This window comes from Vanacampus margaritifer, chromosome 5, assembly GCF_051991255.1.
Source record: "Vanacampus margaritifer isolate UIUO_Vmar chromosome 5, RoL_Vmar_1.0, whole genome shotgun sequence".
Classification (NCBI taxonomy): domain Eukaryota; kingdom Metazoa; phylum Chordata; class Actinopteri; order Syngnathiformes; family Syngnathidae; genus Vanacampus; species Vanacampus margaritifer.
This window is the reverse complement of record NC_135436.1, coordinates 9694501-9714614: the sequence shown is the minus strand read 5'-3', so window position 1 is coordinate 9714614 and position 20114 is coordinate 9694501. Positions and strand designations below refer to the sequence as shown.

General features: G+C 39.5%; 1 protein-coding gene across 3 annotated transcripts in view; it reads left to right on the top strand.

The window, feature by feature from the left end:
- The window catches only part of LOC144052377 (solute carrier family 12 member 9), a 62084-nt gene extending 43738 nt beyond the window's left edge, over positions 1–18346 (top strand). Inside the window, exons 10-14 of one of the 3 annotated variants that reach the window (XR_013294210.1) lie at positions 6808–7000; positions 9840–10014; positions 10752–10898; positions 14694–17148; positions 17242–18346. Coding sequence is in view for 2 of the 3 variants with exons in the window: in XM_077566374.1 (XP_077422500.1) it covers positions 6808–7000; positions 9840–10014; positions 10752–10898; positions 14694–15634 (1456 nt within the window). In the remaining variant the exon portion in view is untranslated. Of the gene's footprint in view, positions 1–6807; positions 7001–9839; positions 10015–10751; positions 10899–11840; positions 11981–14693 lie in introns of those variants that run through there. The other 2 variants (XM_077566374.1, XM_077566375.1) reach the window with 2 other exon arrangements.
- The last annotated feature ends 1768 nt before the right edge of the window (positions 18347–20114 follow it).

Here is a 20114-nt window from a genome sequence, read left to right as displayed (position 1 = left end):
TCCTACATTGAAGTTACGGAGGAGGAAGTAACTTTTGAAGCCCATTCCAGCGACGACGAAGAACCTCTCATGATATAAAATCCTCCTCTTCCTCCTCCTCCTCTCCTTAAGCATCGAGTACATCTTCCAAAAGTAAGTTAAACTTCATTTTATTTATCTTATTACGTACATGTACATACTGTGTGTGTCTCTCGCTCTCTCTCTCTAACATACGTAGTACAGTACTGTACGTATTCTCTTTAAACATAAATTATAATACAAAATATAGCACTGAAGCAACTTACGAACAAATTCACCTTACGAACGATCGCTCGGAACGTAACTCGTTCGTAAGTTGGGGAGCGTCTGTACCAGGAAAGAAGGAGAAGTACTTGGCGGTAGGGATGTCCCGATCACACTTCTTTGGACCAGAGTCAAAGTCACCTCATTTTGAGATCGGCCGATTCCGAGTCCCGATCCGATACCTTGGCATTTTATAAAAGATAATTAAAAAAATAATAATAAAATTTAAACAAAACTACTCCAGGGCGGCACGTGGCTGACTGGTTAGCATGTCCGCCTGCCAGTGCAGAGGACACGAGATCGAGTCCGGGCTTCGGCCTTCCTGGGTGGAGTTTGCATGTTCTCGCCGTGCTTGCGTGGGTTTTCTCCAGGTACTCCGGTTTCCTCCCACATTCCAAAGACATGGATGGCGGGTCAATTGAATCCTCCAAATTGTCCATAGGTGTGATTGTAAGTGTGGATGGTTGTTTGTCTCTGTGTGCCCTGCAATTGGCTGGCAACCAGTTCAGGGTGTATCCTGCCTACTACCCGAAGCCAGCTGGGATAGGCTCCAGCGCCCCCCGCGACCCTTGTAAGGACAAGCGGTTAAGAAAATAGATGGATGGATGGATGGAAAACTACTCCAACACCTTTTAAATGGTGAGTGGAGCATTGGTTTAACTAAGTAAAACATTTAAACCCCCTTTTTTGGCACATCTATGAGTTGTTCAAAGGGCTATTATTAACCAGTATATTAATTTTTCACAAGTTTTATTTTTGAGAACCTACTGTAGTCATTATAAAACATACTACTTAACACAAATTGATGGGCTAACCTAATGTTGTTTTACTTTAGGAAGAAAAAAAATTGTATATATGTGTGTGTGTGAAACAAGCCAACTTTGAAAAGCAAGCAAGCAAAATGTATTTAATCTTACCATATCATGACTTTGGGGCTGGACTCGCACCAGTCTAGACTGCTGGCCCAGGCGGGGTTTGGCGGCCCCGCTAGTACGAACCTTCAGATTTGCGCTAGGCTAGGCTGGATTCGCGGGCAGGAAACGAAGCGCGCCCGCAGCAGGATCCGCCGGGGTGGCACGAAGCACGTCGAAGGGGCTGCTTGGCTGCCAGTCAATGAAGTGCAGCGGTGAAGCAACGCATCTACTATATATCCTTTGCGGAGTTTGCGCCACACGAAATGCTCACATTGCACACAGTGCAAGTCGCACCGTCTCCGCTTACCACATTAAAATGATAATAACTTATTATCATCTACTTCCAAATACCTCAGTGCCATTTCCTTGTTTAGCCCCGCCGCTCTATGGCATTAATAGTGTCACGGTAGTAAAGTGACGCCATAAAGTGTCATTCTGTGCCACCACCCACCTCCAGATTTAATAAAAAGTGATTCAAAAATAACCTCATATATTTATCCAAGTCCTGATCGTGAGACGTCAGATTACGATCGAGTCAGCAACCACGCGATCAGGCCCGATTTCTGATCACGTGATTGGATCGGGACATCCCTACTTGGCGGTGCTCTTTTGTTGACTCGCTTAAGTGCTCTACAATAGTTGTTCACCAAGTGACACGCCTCCTCCTCTCCGGTGTGCGCGAATGCACGAATGAGCGCCATCGTTCCAAAAACCTCTATGCGATGAAACTCTAGCGAAGGAAGCGTTCCAGAACGCCTCCCCCGCTGTTGGTGTGAACGTAGTTTCATTACTGTGTAGGTGCCAGTGTACGAGTAACTGAGGTCTGGTCTAAAAATAGCTCACCAATTTTTTTTTTAATTTATCATGTTACACGATTCTTAATTTGCCAAATATTCTATATTTTGTTTACAAATTAAATAGATTGTATTGAATGAAAGAAAGCTGTTAGAAATAAGATGCCCGAAATAAAGAATTTTATGGGGTACTCACCATTGAAAATGGGGAGCCGGGAGGATAATCTCTAATAAACCCGCGACATATCGAGGTACAACCCGAGGTAAACCCCACAATGTATGAGTTATGGACCCAAATAAAAATCCGCTATAGAGTGAATCCGCAATAAGTGAACGGGGAAGTACTGACGGACCACTGTATTTTGATTTGCTTCGCTTCATTGGAATTGGTGTTTGTATATCATTTATTTATACATAGATGATTTAATTATGTAACCACAAACAATGCCAAAGCATTGGAAGTGCCCATCTTTGGTGGCTCTTAACGACATATTGTGTAAAACAAAAAAAAACAGTGCATGTTCAGTATTTCTTTAGTTGGTTTGTCCTGGTCTCCGCCAGTAATCTGAATCGGAAGGAAGTGCCTCAACCTGTTTTGCTGAATGAGGAAGTCCAAAGTACTTTTTTTTTTACATCGGGCCATCTAGGTTTAAGCAAAAAAAAATTCCCTCTCTTAAATACAGCCATCAGTTGGAAACTAATGTTTTTTGTTATATTCGATCTATTGAAATTTGCTTGATGATCAAAAACATTTTAAGATGTGATAAATATGAAAAAAAATAGTACTGTATGTTCAGATTTAAAATCCATTTACAAGATATTAATAATTGACAAAATGAGTTGATAGTTACAGTGTAACTTTAATGTAATGTATAGTACAACAAAGTGCCCCTTCTGGAAATTGTGCCTTGTTGACTTCTAGTACAGCTGCAGGACTTAAAGACAGAGACAAAACTTTCCCTACTGCTGATCTCCCAGTCGGCCGAGGGACCTCGAGTCCACACAGCTGATAAGTGGCTTGTCTGGTAGCCGCACATGTGATGTTTTTTTTCCATCTCTGGTTCTTTCCCTCTTTTATACTGTCTGCTTCTTTCATTGCTTCGTTCATTGTGCCCAGGCTCTCTCCCACGTCTCTTTCCAGGCAAAAAGAATTAAAAGCTATTTCGCACCATCTCCCCGGAGAGCTGCTCTGTAATTAGCATAACTAATTTAGCAGAAATATTTCATTTTCCCTTAAATTTGGCATTGTGTAGGGGTGGGTTTGAAATTATGATGTAGCGGAAAAAATATCTACTTGTTAAGTGTGCAAGTGTGTGTCTGCAGAGGCAGTATACAACGGGAGCATAAAGGCATACAATTAAAAGAATGGCTTTATGTGAAGTCATGCTGGCGTTTGTTTTTTTGTTCCTGATCATCAATGTGTGAGTAATGCTGCCGGACACTAATATTGTGTGTGCACACGTACGTCTGTGATCAGGTTATAATGTGTGTGTCAGTGTGTGCGTGTGTGTATTTCTGGTGTTCTCTTGGAGTGTGATGAGGCCTCTGTGTGGGCTACAGCTTTATCAGTAGTGGTTCCAGCAATGCAGACTATTCCTTAAGGCCAGCTGCGGTCACTCTGCAGAATTGCATAAGCACACACAAGTGCACACAGGAGCACAGACACGCGGCATTGTTTGGTCACGGAATAAATTAAGGGAAAAGCTGCACTTCACATTGTTTCCATGTGATGTGATGTTAATGTGACAGGTAATATGGTGTAGAGAAAATTGGGGTCGCTTAAACATTGGTATATGACTCAAATAACTGACTGCAGTTCTCTCTGTCGCCTCTAGGAGCATCACGTCTTTTTGGTTAATATTTCGAGTGAACAAGTGAAAAACCTCATGTAAATCAGTCTTTGTTTGAAGGAGCTACAATGAAATAGTTTGGAGTTGGATTTACCCAATTAGAGGTTAACAATTTGATTCCAACACACACAAATAATTTCACGCTGATGTTCTGTGCATGCAAAGAAGTTTATTTTCTATTTCTACTTAAATAACAAAAAAATCACACACGGTTCTATACTACTGCTATGTAAGGTAATGAGTGGGAGTAAAGCAATGGTGAAATGTAAATGGTCTCATTTATGCTAGGCAAACTGTTCAAAGCCCATTGTAATCTCCAATTTTGGTATGCACCAATTCTATGTCCATGGCAATCGCATAGTAGCACATACTCTCGCCAGAAGCTCAAACTTGAAGCCTGGGAGGTGACGAATGAGCAAGGTAGAGCACGAGGTGAAAAAATTGGAGAAAAAGTGAGGCAGGAGGAGAAGAAAAAGAAAGTAGAGGTATCAACTAAACAAAAAAAACATGCAGCCTTGAGGTTCTCTTTGTTCAGGATGGCGGAGCGAGTTCAGATCACGTACAGGCTTCCCACGGAAGGGTACCACCAAAAGTCTACTGCGACTGCTTGCAGAACGCAACCTGGGTGGTGGAGCCAGTCAAGTGCAGACTTCAAAGCGTTAGGCACAGTTACCCATTACCTTTGTAACAGCGTTGTGTGTGGGTAAAAAACAGAGGCCAAGTCACCAAGCCAAGAGAGAGTGAAGGAGAACGAGGGAGGGGGGTTGGATGGGTACACAAAAAGCCCCGCATTATTGGGTGCATGCATGCTAAAGCAAACGGTAGCATGCATGATACCATATGTTTTAAACCAGTAACGGGAGCAAAACATTGAGTTCAGTTGTACTTTATTCAACTATTTAACAATGTACTCACAGTTTTTTTTTTTTATCAGTCTTCATCCACAAATCTATCAAAGTCCCCATCTTCAAATTGAAAAGCTGGGCAAATTCTCCATCAAACATGCTAGGACCCCCCTTGTCATTATCGGAGTGAGTCTCGTTGCTGTCCAGTGCGTAGTGACGTAGAATGGCGGCTGTCTCTCTGGCAGCTATGTGAAACGCCCATAAAGAAAGCAAGGTAAGTCTCCGTTATGTTTCTAAAGGGACTATCAAAACTCTTGAATGTGTCTAGTGAATAACGAGAACACGGCGTGGGTGACCTGATCGCATGTTGTTTCTTTAGGAACGCTACGAGGCTTAACTTGCTTTCTTTCACATTGCTTGGCAGAGAGCCAGCCGCCATTCTTCGTCACTACGCACTGAATGCATTGCGACGTAAATAACAATGGCGTCCCCCCAAAAAATTCTACAAAATGTATTAAACTGGAAATGATTTTTGAAAAATGAATCTCATTGTTACGTTAGAAACACCATACAAATAAATAATATAGAGCAAACTTGTCATGACAGTCGGGGTTCCTTTTAAAACACGGAACTAGCTTTTATATCTATTTGTTAAAGTTTCTGTGCATTTGATAAACTGTAGATTAATAATCTCTGAAAAATCCGCGATATGGCGAAGTACAATCTAAGATAAACCTCGTAATATATGAATTTTGGACCCAAATACAAATCCGCGATATAGTGAATCCGCGATAAGGGAACCACAAAGTAGCGAGGGACCACTGTACATAAAGTAACTTAAGTAACTTTTTCGAGGTAACTGTAGCAACATTTTTTTTAAAACAGGCCTACAGTACATTTTTTACAGTTTAAAACTAAATGCTGTATAACAAAAATAAGATTTAAGTCATAATTTAAACATTTTGACTGAGGTAGCTGCTCTAATTTCTGTTTCTGTCACTAGTTTGCCATATTGAGTAATCTGTAACAGATTATGTAAATACTGTGTTCAACAAACTTTCTATTTTAATTTCTTAACTGCCAGTCCTGCTATTTTAAAGGGAATATATGGAAATCTGTCAATTTTTGCTTAAGGTCATTCAGTATCTTTTGTTGGCTGACGTAATGTCTCGTACACTAACAATGTGTGTGTGTGTGTGTGTGTGTGTGTGTGTGTGTGTGTGTGTGTGTGTGTGTGTGTGCGTGTGTGTGTGTGTGCGTGTGTGCGTGTGCGTGTGTGCGCGCATGTGTGTGCGCGCATGTGTGTGCGTGCGTGTACTCCTAAGGATGAAATTTCTGTCTTAGCTTTACCATAATTATGACGTGATTCTGGGCAAATGTCCAAGTCTAGTCGTCTATTTTAATTCCCTGATTGGCAGTGATTCTCTTAGGGTACTTTTGTAGTGTCAGCAAAGTGACATCAGCTGCTGGAGAACCACAGACAGGTGATGGGGTGAGAGAGAGGTAATTGTATAGAGGTAGCATTGTGCTCATAATGAAACAGAAAGACAAAATGGATTGGTGGGGCGGGAAGGGTGAGCTTTTATCGTTATTACACACCTCTCCAGAAGGTTGAAGAAGGGGCTAAGGTGTGGTCAAGACATAAAAGCAAAGTTTGAAGTAGTGAACCTCTGTGGCACATCAGTGGGTACAGGTCAGGACCTTTTTTTTGTTTTTATGCTAGAGCATACAGAAGGCTTTTTTCTTTTTCTTATTTTTTTTATGTGCGGGTGTGCGTGTGCTCTCTCAATGCACCTTCTGCATGACCAATAATTTCTCAGCTTCAGAAAACAGGTGAGCCGTGATTGGTTGTGACATTTTCAGTCAACAGCAAGTGGCAAAATGTCCGCCCCCTGAAATGGATAAAAACAGATGGATTTTGCTCCTTGACTTACATTCCACAAACACAGTATTAATCAGAATAACGTGTTTAGACTAGTGGTGCGGAATATAATTTATTGTAAAGAAAAAAATTGGGTTGACTTCCTCTATTTAGAAAAACAAGGAATATATATCTGAAGAATCAATGATTTAGAAAACAGTAGTTGTGATTCACTAAAGAGGGACTTTGTTTCTTTCCCAGGCCCACTTTTCGTTACTTCACCTGGCATACGTGCGTGTTGGGCATCGTGGGCTGTGCTGTCATGATGTTTCTCATCAACTCCATCTACGCCTCGGCCAGTATCGCCTTCATGCTGCTGCTGCTTCTGCTGATTCACTACCTCAGTCCCACCTCCAGCTGGGGCTACATCAGCCAGGCTCTAATTTTCCACCAGGTTTCAAACACACACACACACACGCAAGTTTGTTTTACTATCTTTGTGGGGCCATCTCATTGACATAATGCATTTCCTAGCCCCTTCTCCTAACCCCAACCATCAAAAATGATTGCCTACCCATATTCCTTACCCTGACCTCAACCTTAACCTAGTCTTGACCCTCAAAAAGAGGTCTAAACTTGTGGGGCCCAGCAAAATGGCCCTACATGGACAGGTGGGCCCCACAACTCTGTGAAATCCCGAAATGTTGGCCCCACTATGTAACAAAAATAAGACCACACACTCACGCGCGCACACACGCACACAGCACTGCCACATCATTATTACAGCAACTAAAATCTCACCCCCTCAACCTAAAAAAAAGCTGTTCTTGCCAAGCAATCTATTTAAAATGTTTATTGAGACACACGGACTATTGGCTCCCCAAGCCAAGTGTATGCAGCAGACAACAACACACACATCAAATGCTGTCCCTCCAAATTCATGCCCATTCATTGTTGTGCAGCCATCGATCATTTTTATATCAGAACTTACTGATACACGCTGCATATATTTCCCTCAATGAAGTGCTGCACTTGTACAAGCGCACTCGTACATAAGTTTATATCATACAATTCGCTATGTCCTCTATAGGCGGGCCTGTTGCTCTCAAGGTGAGGCAGCTCTGTTGCCAGCTAGGCCTGTTGCCAAGGCGATTTGGGGTGGTTGGGTTGGCGAGCAGTTTGTCAAGAGGCGGAACATTATTACAAGCACTCAACTTATTGCACTTTTCTTCCTTGCCCCTCCTCCCTTTCCTTTTCTTCCCTTCACACAGACGCCTCCCTTCCTATCATCTACCTCCTCCTCCCTTCTTTGCTTTTTCTCTCACACAGGGCAGTTCAACAATTCAAATGATTACAGTACACTTGGGCATAGCAGTAGAGGCAACATGTTTGCTTTTTACGGCAAATGGAAATCAACAAGTTGACATGTTTTTGTGATGTAAAAATGTATGATCTATTTCAGAAATGTTGAACTTTTAATGTGAACAAATATATTTGCTATTCAACTAAAAATGATCTTTTCCTTATTGGATGAAAATCGATTAATGACCTCTTTTCTTTGGGTGTATGTCTGTGATTGGTAGGAATCATTCACATTTGAATGTTTGTTAAATAGTAGTCATTAAACACCTTCCAACTATTAAATATCATGAAAGCCGTAGGGATTGGCATTTTGCAACATTATAGGAAACAAAAATCTGAGTCCTAACAATGTTTTAAGGGGAAGTCAACCTTAAACATTTCTTGGCAATAATATGTTATATGTGACTTCAATAGTCTAAATATGACATTCTGATTACTAGATTGTGAGTTATGAAGCAAAATCCAGCCGTTTTTATCCATCTCAGGGGGCGGCCATTTTGCCACTTGCTGTCGACTGAAGATGACATCAATGTTGCTCAGGGCTCAGGCAACGACCAATCACAGCTCACTTATTTTCCGGAGCTAAACTTCAGCTTATTGCTGCTTAACTCATATTTCACTAACACATTATTTACCAGAATACAGTATTTGGACTAGTGGTTTTGCATAGAACATATTATTGTCATTTAAAAAAAAATTTTTAGGGGGCTGACTTCCCCTTAAACTAATTATTACAACCATCCCAAGTGCACACTTACAGGACATCCTTCTCTTACCCAGAAATGATTTAATTGTATTTCTCAAATGAATTGTACTTGTCTATTATTGTGCTTTTAATCTTCTCCAATTTTTTTATTGCGAAAACAGCACATTTCACAGGTGTGTAGCAGTATGTTATAACCACTGTAAAGGGTTTGGCAGAATACCAGCTAGATGGCATTGCAGCAAGAAATTGAGACAGAAGCGCTCACAACAACAACAACAAAACACTAGAAGATAACAAGCTGCTGACAACAGTGTTAAGGAAAGACTTAGCGACAAAAAAGGCAAACTGACGCCGATGGTATCAAGTAAAGAAATAGATGGAGACAGAATATAAGCATGGAGAGAAGGATGAGTGATTGAGCAAATGAAGTGATGGATGAGACTGAAGAGACAGAAATGATGATAGCCTGATGGATGAGAAGACCGAAGAAAATGGGAAGATAAAGAAGACAGATGAGTAGATGAGTGGAGGCAGTTGGTCGCCACCTCTAAGACTGTTGTTGCTTTTATGTTGATGCAAGCATGAAAATGTGTAATTGTTGAAAGCAATGTCATGGTAATAGGGTTGGAAATTGGTTAGGCAAGCAAGCATTCAGCAACATTCCTGACCTGAAAGTTTGTAGATGTGAGTCTTAACTCATTCACTAGTATTGACGACTATAGATGTACATCTAGAACAGATATAACATTTTTGATTAACTAGTGAAGTTATGTGATTAATTACAATTAAAGATTTTAATCGCCTGATGACCCTAATAAAAAAGAAAGAAAATATTTTTAAAAAATTAGGGATGTCAGACGATTAATTTTTTTTATTGTAATTAATCGCATGACTTCACTAGTTAACTCACGATTAATCTGTTCTAAATGTACAATAAAAAAAAAAGTCCTAGGTTTTCATACTCTTGTTAACAAAAGTGGAAAAAAATGTGAAACTAATAGAAATAGTTTAAATGATTTTTTGACGTCTATAGCCGTCAATGGCAGTGAATGAGTTAATAATTCTGGTAATTCTCTCTTTTAGATACCAAAGTTGATGTACGACACGTGCATTGAGATTGTTTTTCATTTGTCTATGTTGTGGCATCTGTCCCTATTCAAAGTAGTAGTAGTAGTAGTAAGGGGTGTGAAAAAAATATTTTCTGTGTTTTCCTTGTTGCATCCAGGTACGCAAGTATTTGCTTATGCTGGATGTGAGGAAGGATCACGTCAAGTTCTGGAGGCCCCAAGTTCTGCTGATGGTCTCCAACCCTCGAAGCAGTGTGGGCCTCATCACCTTCATCAACGACATTAAAAAGAGTGGACTGTACGTGCTGGGACATGTCCAACTTGGAGACCTCAGTAAGATGATAAATATGTTTTTGTTTCAGAGACGATCTGTCAAATTCAAATAAAAAAATTTTAGGCAGCAATATATCTGCATCTTTAAAAATATATATTCCAGAGATACCACCAAACACAACTTTGCTGTGAACACACTTCCCACTGTTACTTTCCCCTTCAAGGTTAAATGTGCGTACTTTCTATATGCATCCGGGGCCACACTTTTTACTGCATTAATTCATATTTGTTCATCGTCTCTTGTTTTTCATGAATTTTTAGACAGTGCTTATAATATACTATACTGTATCTACAATATGTACTGTTTTAGTTTTACTTGTGTCCTTGGATTCTTGCATTTCATGTTAACTTTGAATTGTGTAATCTTGAGAATGTACATATGTTGAAGCCTTCTTCTTCATTCAGATTTATTTTAATTTCATGCGGGCCATGGGGTTGGCCCTGAATGAATAGTTCATAATCAAAATTGCCTGAGTGTTGCCTGAGCACAAAAGGGAGGAATGATATTTTCATTAGCTGATAAAGAGCCCTTCTCTCATTTGAGCAGGCACTTGGTGTTGAGAAATATGGCAGTTATTCACACACACAGATGGAACTTAAGAGGTCTGCTTAGTTACTTCTATACGCCTGCATTATTTTCAGGCTATTTGTGCCCTGTAGCCTTTAAAAGTGACTGATTCTGCATCTTATGCTTTTGACTGACGTCTCTGTTTGTCTTCCCCCATCCTCACTCACAGACACATTACCCTCTGACCCTCTACAATCCCAGTATGCCTCCTGGCTGTCCCTGGTGGACCATCTCAATATCAAGGCCTTCGTCAACCTGACTCTGGCGGATTCAGTGCGTCATGGAATCCAGCACCTTCTGTTCATCTCTGGACTAGGTCAGTGTCACTATTAGTACAAATTGTCCACATTTTCTTTCTGGTATGAAAAAAAAGTGTTGGCCACTGTCACCACTAAGTAAGATTAAACAGGGCAAATGTATTACACAGTATGGTCATCAGAGATATATCCTAAAGGCTTACAGACTACCATAGCTTTGAGAACACCATTGGGAACAGGTGCTGGTCAGAAAATTTGAATATTGAGGGAAAGTCCATTTATTTCAGTAATTTGTTTGAAAAAGTGAAACTTGCATGTTACATTAAGTGAAATGTTCCAAGCCCTTATTTGTTTCAATTTTGATGTTTATCGGAAAAAGACACACAAATAAAAAATGCAGTGTTTCACAAAATTTGAATATTTCATGTGACCAACAATAAAGGATCTCAAACAGAAGTGTTGTCCTTCTAAAAAGCGTAAGCCGTCAGGACTATGTTGGGCTGCCTTTTACATTAATAACAGTATCAAGGGATGATCAGCCTTTAGTTAAGATGCTATTGTTGCCCAAGTTGCTTTGAAGTCAGCGTTTAGATCATTCTCATTTCAAGGTTTCTGTTCCCTTGTCTTCCTCTTGAAAATACATCAATTTTCAATGGCTATTAAAGCAGATATTGGTAGCTGTGACTTTTTTGGGGGCAGGTGCCAAATCCTGCTGGAAAATCAAATCATTATCTCCAAAAAGCTTGTATGCAGGTGGAAGCATGAAAACTTTCATTGTAGATAGCTGTGTTGATCGTGGACTTGACCAAAGCCAATGAGCCACACCAGCAAATGACATGGCTCCCCAAACCATTCCTGACTTTGGAAACTTCACACTGGACTTTTGTGTTTCTCCAGACACTGGAGACCTTTATTTCCAAATGAAATTCCAAATTGACTTTCATCTGAAAAGAGGACTTGAGAGAACTGTGCAACACACCTGTTTTTTTTTTTCTCCTTAGCCCAGCGGAGACGCTCCCGTCAAATCAGCAGTCATGGGTCTGAAGCCAACTTAACCAGACTGAGACCATTTGAAGGCTGAGGAAAACCTCAGCCGTTGTTTTGCATTTGTGTCTTTCTGTGATTATCATCAAAATCGAAACAAATAAAGGCTTGAAATATTTCACAATGTGTGCGGTGAGCTAATGTAACATAATTAGTATCACTTTTTGAAACAAATAAGTTGACTTTTCCATCAAATGCAAATTTTCTGACCAGCACTTTTAGTAGTTCTTTTGGTGACTGATGCAGTTTGACTTCAAATCTGTTATAGCAGACAGATGCTCTTTTCCTGTTATCCAAGCAAGAAGGCTGGATAAATGGCACAGATGTGGGCTTTTGACGGTGAAGTGTAGTCTTTTCAGACAGGCATTTACTCAAACTTAACTCACCGTGATGATGAAATCAGGACTCTAAAAAAGAAGTAGCTCCTTTTGCTTCTTGGTATCTTCTTTGTGGAACTGTTTACGACGTACACTTGCCTTATCTTCCTCACCCACAGGCTCCGCTGGATTCTTCTTTTTTTTTTCTCTTTTTTTTAAAACTAAAAAAAGAAAAGAAAAAAGAATCAACCTGTTTTGGGCATATCTGGGTGTGCAACCCCAAACACAATTTGTGGATGTTTTAGTTCAGGTCATTAGTAGTCACTACCAACTTCACAACCAAATTCTTTCTTTACAGTATGAACACAGGGAAAAAAAACAGTGTGAAGTGGCCTATACACAATTTGATTTAAGGCTAATCCCTTTTGACTTCAGCAAATAAAATCTCCTAATGATGTAAATTCAACAAATAACTATTTTCAGATGTTTTTTGGTTTTTATTGAACATATGAACACAAAGAAACACATTACAAGTCTAAAATATAAATTGAAGTAAAAAAGAAAACAAGAATAGGAAGAAAGAAAAGAGTTTATATGTTAAAAAGGGGTAGGAGGAAGTTTAAAAACGTATCTAGTCCTACCCCTTATTTGTTTTATGTTGATAAAATGATAAGGTAATGTATTTCAACAAAAGGAAATGTATAAACCTAATCATACATACAAGTGCACTTTTAACATACGCACATTTCCCCAGCCACATATTTAGATTAAATTAATAGACATATAGCATAATACATTTATAAATCATATCCTCATAGTCACATATACAATTTTTTAAATACACTCACACTGATACATGCAAAGAAATTACAGCATAGATACATTTTTAACAGCTCATGACTGATGTAAGTAATTTTTTTGAACTTTTCTTTTTAACAATTTTTTTAATTCAGCAAGTGACTGACATCTTTTCAGGTTAGTTCCAAAATTATTCCACAAATTAACACATTTTACAGAAACACATCTTTGCTTAATATTTGTTCTTGTTTTGATTTTTTTTGTAGACACACTTTTTGTTCTTCACAATTTGTAAAATTTCTTGAAACACTGCTCTGCATAATAATTTGGATTTAATTCTAAAAAATCAACATTATTATTTTTGAAAACAAAACACTGTTATCATGGGGGGTTTCTTTAAAAACTTTCCAATTATTCTTTAACTTGAAAATTATGCTGAGTTATATTTGCATAGACCAGAGTTAACCAATTCCGGTCCTCGAGGTCCGGAGTCCTTCAGATTTTAGATGTTTCCGCCTACCTACACACCTGATACTAAAGATCAGGATCGTTATCAGGCATGCTAATGAGCTGACTATATGAATCAGGTGTGCTAGGGGGCGGGAACATCCAAAACCTGCAAAACACAAATTCACTATGTATTTTTATGTACCTGTACTAGCAGCACAAACAGCAGAGAAAACAAAAGTAGCTCACAAAAATTACTAAAAGAACATACATTGACAACGTTAAAATAAATTTACCGAAAATTTTAAAAACATTTAAGATTAAAGAAACGAAATGAGAGTGTATGGATTTAAAAGTGTTTATTTACACTCTGGGCTGGCTTCACTTTTTTGGGCAGCTTATTCGATTTGTGTGCAGCTCAATAGCTAAATGCAGCTTCACCATGTTTGCTTTGAACTCTGGGTTCCACTAGTTGACCCAAGTCTGTAGATCTCAGAGCCCTACTGGATTTATATTGAATCTGCATTTCTTTAAATCTACTCTGAGGAATCTGCCCTAAAATATTTTTACAATACACTTTTTATTTCACCATTTATGACTGACACATGTTCTAATTAGCAGATTAACACTTGAGCTGTTCACAACGGTTATTCTTGCAAGCCTTTGACAAATAGTTTTCAGACAGGATTCAGGTTTGAATTTCCTGCCCTTTGTCTGCGGATGTGACGTCATGAGCGCAGTATGTAAGAAGGGAGTGTGCAGTTTCATTTTTCGGCCACACGTGGCAGTAGCAATTCAGAATTCAAATTCCTGCATTGCGCAGCTTTCATGTAATCAGGACCCAAACCATACAGTGATTTATAGACCAGTAGCAGAATTTTAAAATCTATTCTACAGCTGAGTGGGAGCTCAAGTGTGCTCTGAAGCAGCCTTCACTCAGGGCCCATCTGCATAGAAACGAAGGCCAGATTTGAAGAATAGATTTGAACGCCGCATAAATTTGGACATACGGTCGTATGGCATGTGGCTCTCAAATTCAGCCTTTAGTGGACGCAGCTTACAAATTTGGACACAACATATGTGTTTTAATTCATTTCCATTACATGGGGTTGAGTATCTTAAGGGATTTGAGTGACAGATCAATTTCTAGCCAACCTACTAATTGATCAGCGAAATGTTGGCACTTGTTTTGTTTTGAAACAAATCATCTTGTCTCTCTGACTCATTAATTCCATCTCTACCTTCCAGGTGGGATGCGCCCCAACACTCTTGTCCTGGGTTTTTATGATGACAGCCTCCCAAAGGACAAACTCTCCACAAATCACTCCACAGATCTTTCGTGCCTCTCTCATGATCTTGAGCAGCGCCCAACTCCGTTCCATTTTACTTCCCTTCGGTCCAGTAACAGGGCTGCCAATGACGTGCATGACGGGAAAGTTTTGGGGCCCCGGGAGTATGTAGCCATCATTGCAGATGCCATGAAGATGCTGAAGAATGTGGTCTTGGCCCGTCATTTCAACAGTTTTGACCGAGCACAGGCTCTGTCAGCGGCCTCTTCTTCTCCAGGGAAAGGTTTTGTGTATGTCGACGTTTGGCCAGTCAATCTTCTGCGTCCAGACAGCTCAAGCTACGTGGATACCTGCTCTCTGTTTTTGCTGCAGCTAGCTTGCATTCTCAATATGGTCCGAGCCTGGCGTAAAGCTACGCTTCGGCTCTTCCTTTGCGTGGAGGAAGGGCGCAGCGTGAGAGGCTTAGAGGAGAAGCTAGGGCAGCTGCTGAAAGAATTAAGAATCAAAGCTCAAATCTATCCCGTGCCCTGGGACCAACAGGTGGCGCTACACTGGCAGCGCCAAGGTGAAGGGGACAAGAGGCAATCATCACAGTCCCCCGATACCATCAAGGAAGAGAAGAAGCTGGCAAAAGACGAAGAGGAGGATGAGTACGATTACGTCAACAGCTTCCCCAGCAACACCACACTGTTGTCTGATGACTACCTGTCAGCTGTCAATCAGCTGATCCTAGACCAGGCCCAACCTCCACCTGCTGTGCGCTTCTTGTACTTGCCCCGCCCACCAGCTGACACTCGTCGCTACAATTCTTACTTGCACCAGCTGGAGCTGCTGACTCATGACCTGGGCCCCACTTTGCTCATTCACGGGGTGACGCCTGTCATCACCACTGATATCTGAACAGCACTCCACTCCCACGGCTTCCATGCTTTGGGTATTCCTATTGGCTGATGAAGCTGCTGTCTGTAGCTGATTTCTCAGCCCTTGAAAAACTGAATATGGGCCAAATCATATTTTACATTTTATTTTGACTTCATGATCTGAGGCAATGGACAAGCCTACAGTACTTGGCCCAGGTTTGCAGGAGCATATAGTTTAGGAATAGGAATATTTTAAATGAAGGTTTAAAAAAAAAAAAAGAAAAAAAGAAGATAATTTGTGACCCGCTCCGACAAAAGTGTCCACATGTCGGCAACATTTAGTTTTCCCAAAATAGCCTCTTTGGCGTCTCTATTTTCATTTCCCAGCAGCACAAAAGTACAAATTATAATAGAAGTGTATGAAAATAAGTAACCATTAAAACATACACTTCAGCTAGCCGCCCTAGTCTGAAACCTGCCTCAAAATAACCCAGAGTTCCTCGTCGCTAATGTCACTTCACAAATGATTTATATAAATGGACATAGCAACCCAAAAAAGTTGAAATACACCATAATGTGATCCTTCAGCACGAAAGTGAACAGAAGACATAAGTCATAACAAAGCAGCAGAAGTGAATGTCGTTATCAATCGCGGCCAATTGGTTTATAATCCCAACAGATCATCTTCAATTCCGGCATGTCGTTCTTTAACGAGTCTATTTCTACTATTAATTTATATGAATGTATTCATGCACTCAAGCATGTCTTATTGAATAGGGCGAAATTCACGCCAAGCAGGGATGAGTGTAAAAGTTATTAAATAAACCCTAACCCTAATGTAATGAATGATTTATTGTAAATAATGTCATGTTTTGATCACTCCTCGATGTCGTCAATTTCTTGGGATGCCATACACGCCACTTCATTGACACATCACAACTGAACCGTCTGCCTGAGTCGCAGAATATCGCCACAAATTTCCACTTTTTACTCTTAAGTGGGATGAAATTTAAATCAAATTAATGCCCATATTTTGAGAGACTTGTAAATACTGTACAGTATGTAAAGTCTTGTGCTCTTTCGCATTTCAGATATAACATCCCCATGATAATTTATCAATAAACTTACTTTTCACAGGCCACACCAAATGACAAAATTATTAAATCAAATTTCCCACTGCGGTAATATGACCTCATTTAAATAAGAAAATATCACAGGTGTCAACAATGAAAGAACCAAACTTTGTCTGATGATTCCTCAAAAGATGAAGTGCAAGCTTAATGTGCTCTTCAAAGTTGCTCATGATATGTCAACTGTTGAGAGGTCAAATTTCAAAAACTTTTAAAGGGTCTAAAACTCAAATAATGTTTTTACCTATAGTTGGAATTGACTTCCCATAGATTTTTTTTTTTTTTTACAGTTCCTGAAAATTTTGGGATCAATATCTTTTTTCCTACGCTATTGGTTGCAATAGACATTTGAAAGCTGCAAGGACCAAAACTTTGGGGTTTCAACCTGCCAACATTAAAATTGCTGTAACAGTCAATTTTTGAGGTACATCCATGTATTATATATATCATTTTAATGGGAATAGAGTGTCGAATTAGAATACATGACAATCTCAATTTTTATTTTTTGACCCATCAGGACCCTTTTGCCAGAGCCGGTCACATTTTCAATAGTCATGTGAAGGGTGGCACGAAGACACTTGAAGTACATCTAAAGTAAACAGTGGAGAAACGATGGATGTACAGTATCTCCTGAATATGTAACATGGCCACCCAGTATGAAATGAACCAAGAGAAGCCACAAGGGAATATATCCTCATCAAGATGGGCAGCCCATCCCTTTCCCCTCATATCATTCCATCCCGCACTAGTGAGAGGTTCCCACTGGCCGATTCAGTCTGAGCTGAATTTGAAGTGTCCTCTGGCTTCCCTTGTGGCCCCCTTTTTTTTTTTTTTTTTATTTTGAGATGGGTTGCCCCTCAATTTTCTTCAAATGATCATACCATGCGCCTTCAGATCAAAAAGTGCCGAACGTGTTAGCGATCTAATGTGTGGAACTGGTCCAGCCTGGACAGGAAGTCTGACTGTTAATTTTCATAGCACGTACGCTCAAGAGAGCTGCATGCCATTTTATAGGGATAGGAAACTACTTTTTTTTTTCAGTTTTGTCCAGCATACTGCACAGCTCACAGTGTTTGCAACTGCTGGGATTATCTATTATATTTAATTAATTGCTTGAATGTATTTCAGGTACTTAGAATAGTTTTCCATTATCAGTACTGCCTGATCTGTTTGAATAATTAAGTGCCAAGATAAAATGCAATATTATTGTAATTATTAGCCTTTTGCCACAATTTTAACTTTGTCATCGCCAAGCGACTATTACTGAAGTACCGTCTGTGTAATATTTAGTACCCACATTAGTCAGTGTCATAAAAAAAAAACACTGCAAATTTAACGTAATTTACTTTGCATTGTTCCTAAAAGTCTTCATCACATTGATCTGATTTGCTTAATTGGGTGTTGACATTGTTTGAATTTAGATATTTGTGTTACTTCTCATCACTCCTCAGTACGCAAATGTTATTATACATTTCTTTATATAATTGTACTTGATGTGTCATGCTTATTTATGAAATTATTTAAATAAGTGTTTTGATCACTGTGAAATTCTAGCTAAAAAAAAAGGTGCTCAAGAAAACTAAACTAAGAGGAATAATAAAGACTTTTTATTATGTCTCATACATTTGTTGTTAATGGCATTTCCATCTATCCATCCAATTTCTTAACCGCTTGTCCTCACAAATAGGGTCACGGGGTGCTGGAGCCTATCCCAGCCAATCGCAGGGCACACAGAGACCAACAACCATCCACACTCACAATTACACCTATGGACAATTTGGAGTGTTCAATTAATGCATGTCTTTGGAATGTGGGAGGAAACCGGAGTACCCAGAGAAAACCCACGCAAGCACAGGGAGAACATGCAAACTCCACCCAGGAAGGCCGAAGCCCGGACTCGATCTCTCGTCCTCTGCACTGGGAGCCGGACGTGCTAACCAGTCACCGTGACGCCCGTTGATGGCATTTAAAAACCTAAATAAATAACAATGGCACCACAATCCCTCAAAATGGGCGTTCTAACAACATGTCACTTTCCTTGATTAGTGGCGATTGTTGCACCAATAAGAATTCAGAAGCACACAACTAATACAGTATATTACTTTAAAATTGATTTGTCATAGATCTCCAGCATAACATTTCTTCAAATGTCTTAATATGCATCAAACACGCTCACTGGGTCTGGACTTGTGGACTCAAATTGGCTATAGAACTTCACATAAAGAAATATACTAAACAGTAAGTGCTGATGTTGAATGCCACCAATTTCCTTCACGATATAATGCTGAGTCCAATTCAAGCTGGTATTGGTGATATTGGTCTGATCCCGATCCATTGTGCAAATGCACCAAATGTGTCTTGTAAGGGGGGGTAGTATTTCAAAACAGCTTCATAAAGAATGCAAAACAGTAATTTATTTAAAATATATATTTTTAAAACTCAAAGTATATTGGGATAACATTTAGGCACTTACTGTTTTATAATACTATGTGACTCAAACTGAAGTAAATCCACTCATCCATCTTCTACACCACTTCTTACGAGGGTTCACCGGTGTGTTGGAGCCTATCCCATCGGACTTCGGGTGAGAGGCAGGGTACTCCCTGGACTGGTTGCCAGTCATTTGCAAAGCATACCTCGTACCGTGAAAAAGTACAGTATTTGCTCCATTGTAAAATTCATCTATCCATTATCCCAGCAGCTTATTCTTGTTTTGTTTGCAAAGATGCACATAAATCTACATCTAAAATAGTAACTGAATAATTTTTTGTTTGTAACACTAGAGATTTAGTTTCAGAAACAAAAATGGTTTCATCCATTTGCTGCTTAGTGTCAAGGTCCAATTTGTGAAAACATCATTAATGATGAAAACAACATGAATGGTTCTCAAGTGTGGTCAGTTTACTACAGATTGTTCTTGTTGTGGTTCAGAATGTTGAGTTGGAATTCAGATGCTGCTCAGTGGCGAGGCGGATCTATTAGAGTGGCACACAGGGATGACCCAAAACCTAAAAAAAATAAATCCTAAATAAAAATCTATTTGCCTTATGACCTTTAGCAGTAGCAGTTTTTTTTCTTCTTCAAAAATACCTACATTATATCAATAATGTATAATTGCTTCATTGATTTTACCGTGTTTAATAAATAAGTTCAAGTAAAAAAAAAAAAAAAGTGGCCCTTGTGTCTTTCTATTTTTTTGTATGTGCTACTCGGAAGTCAAAGTTTGGACACTCCTGCTATAGACACACCTCAATAGTATAATACCTTTTAATTATATACACGTGGTTACATTATCTCTAATTACTGACGTTTTTTGTGCTACATAAAGTATGAGGCCACACGTACAAAGGCTAATGTTTATAATACAAACTTGTTTCACTACTTTCGCAA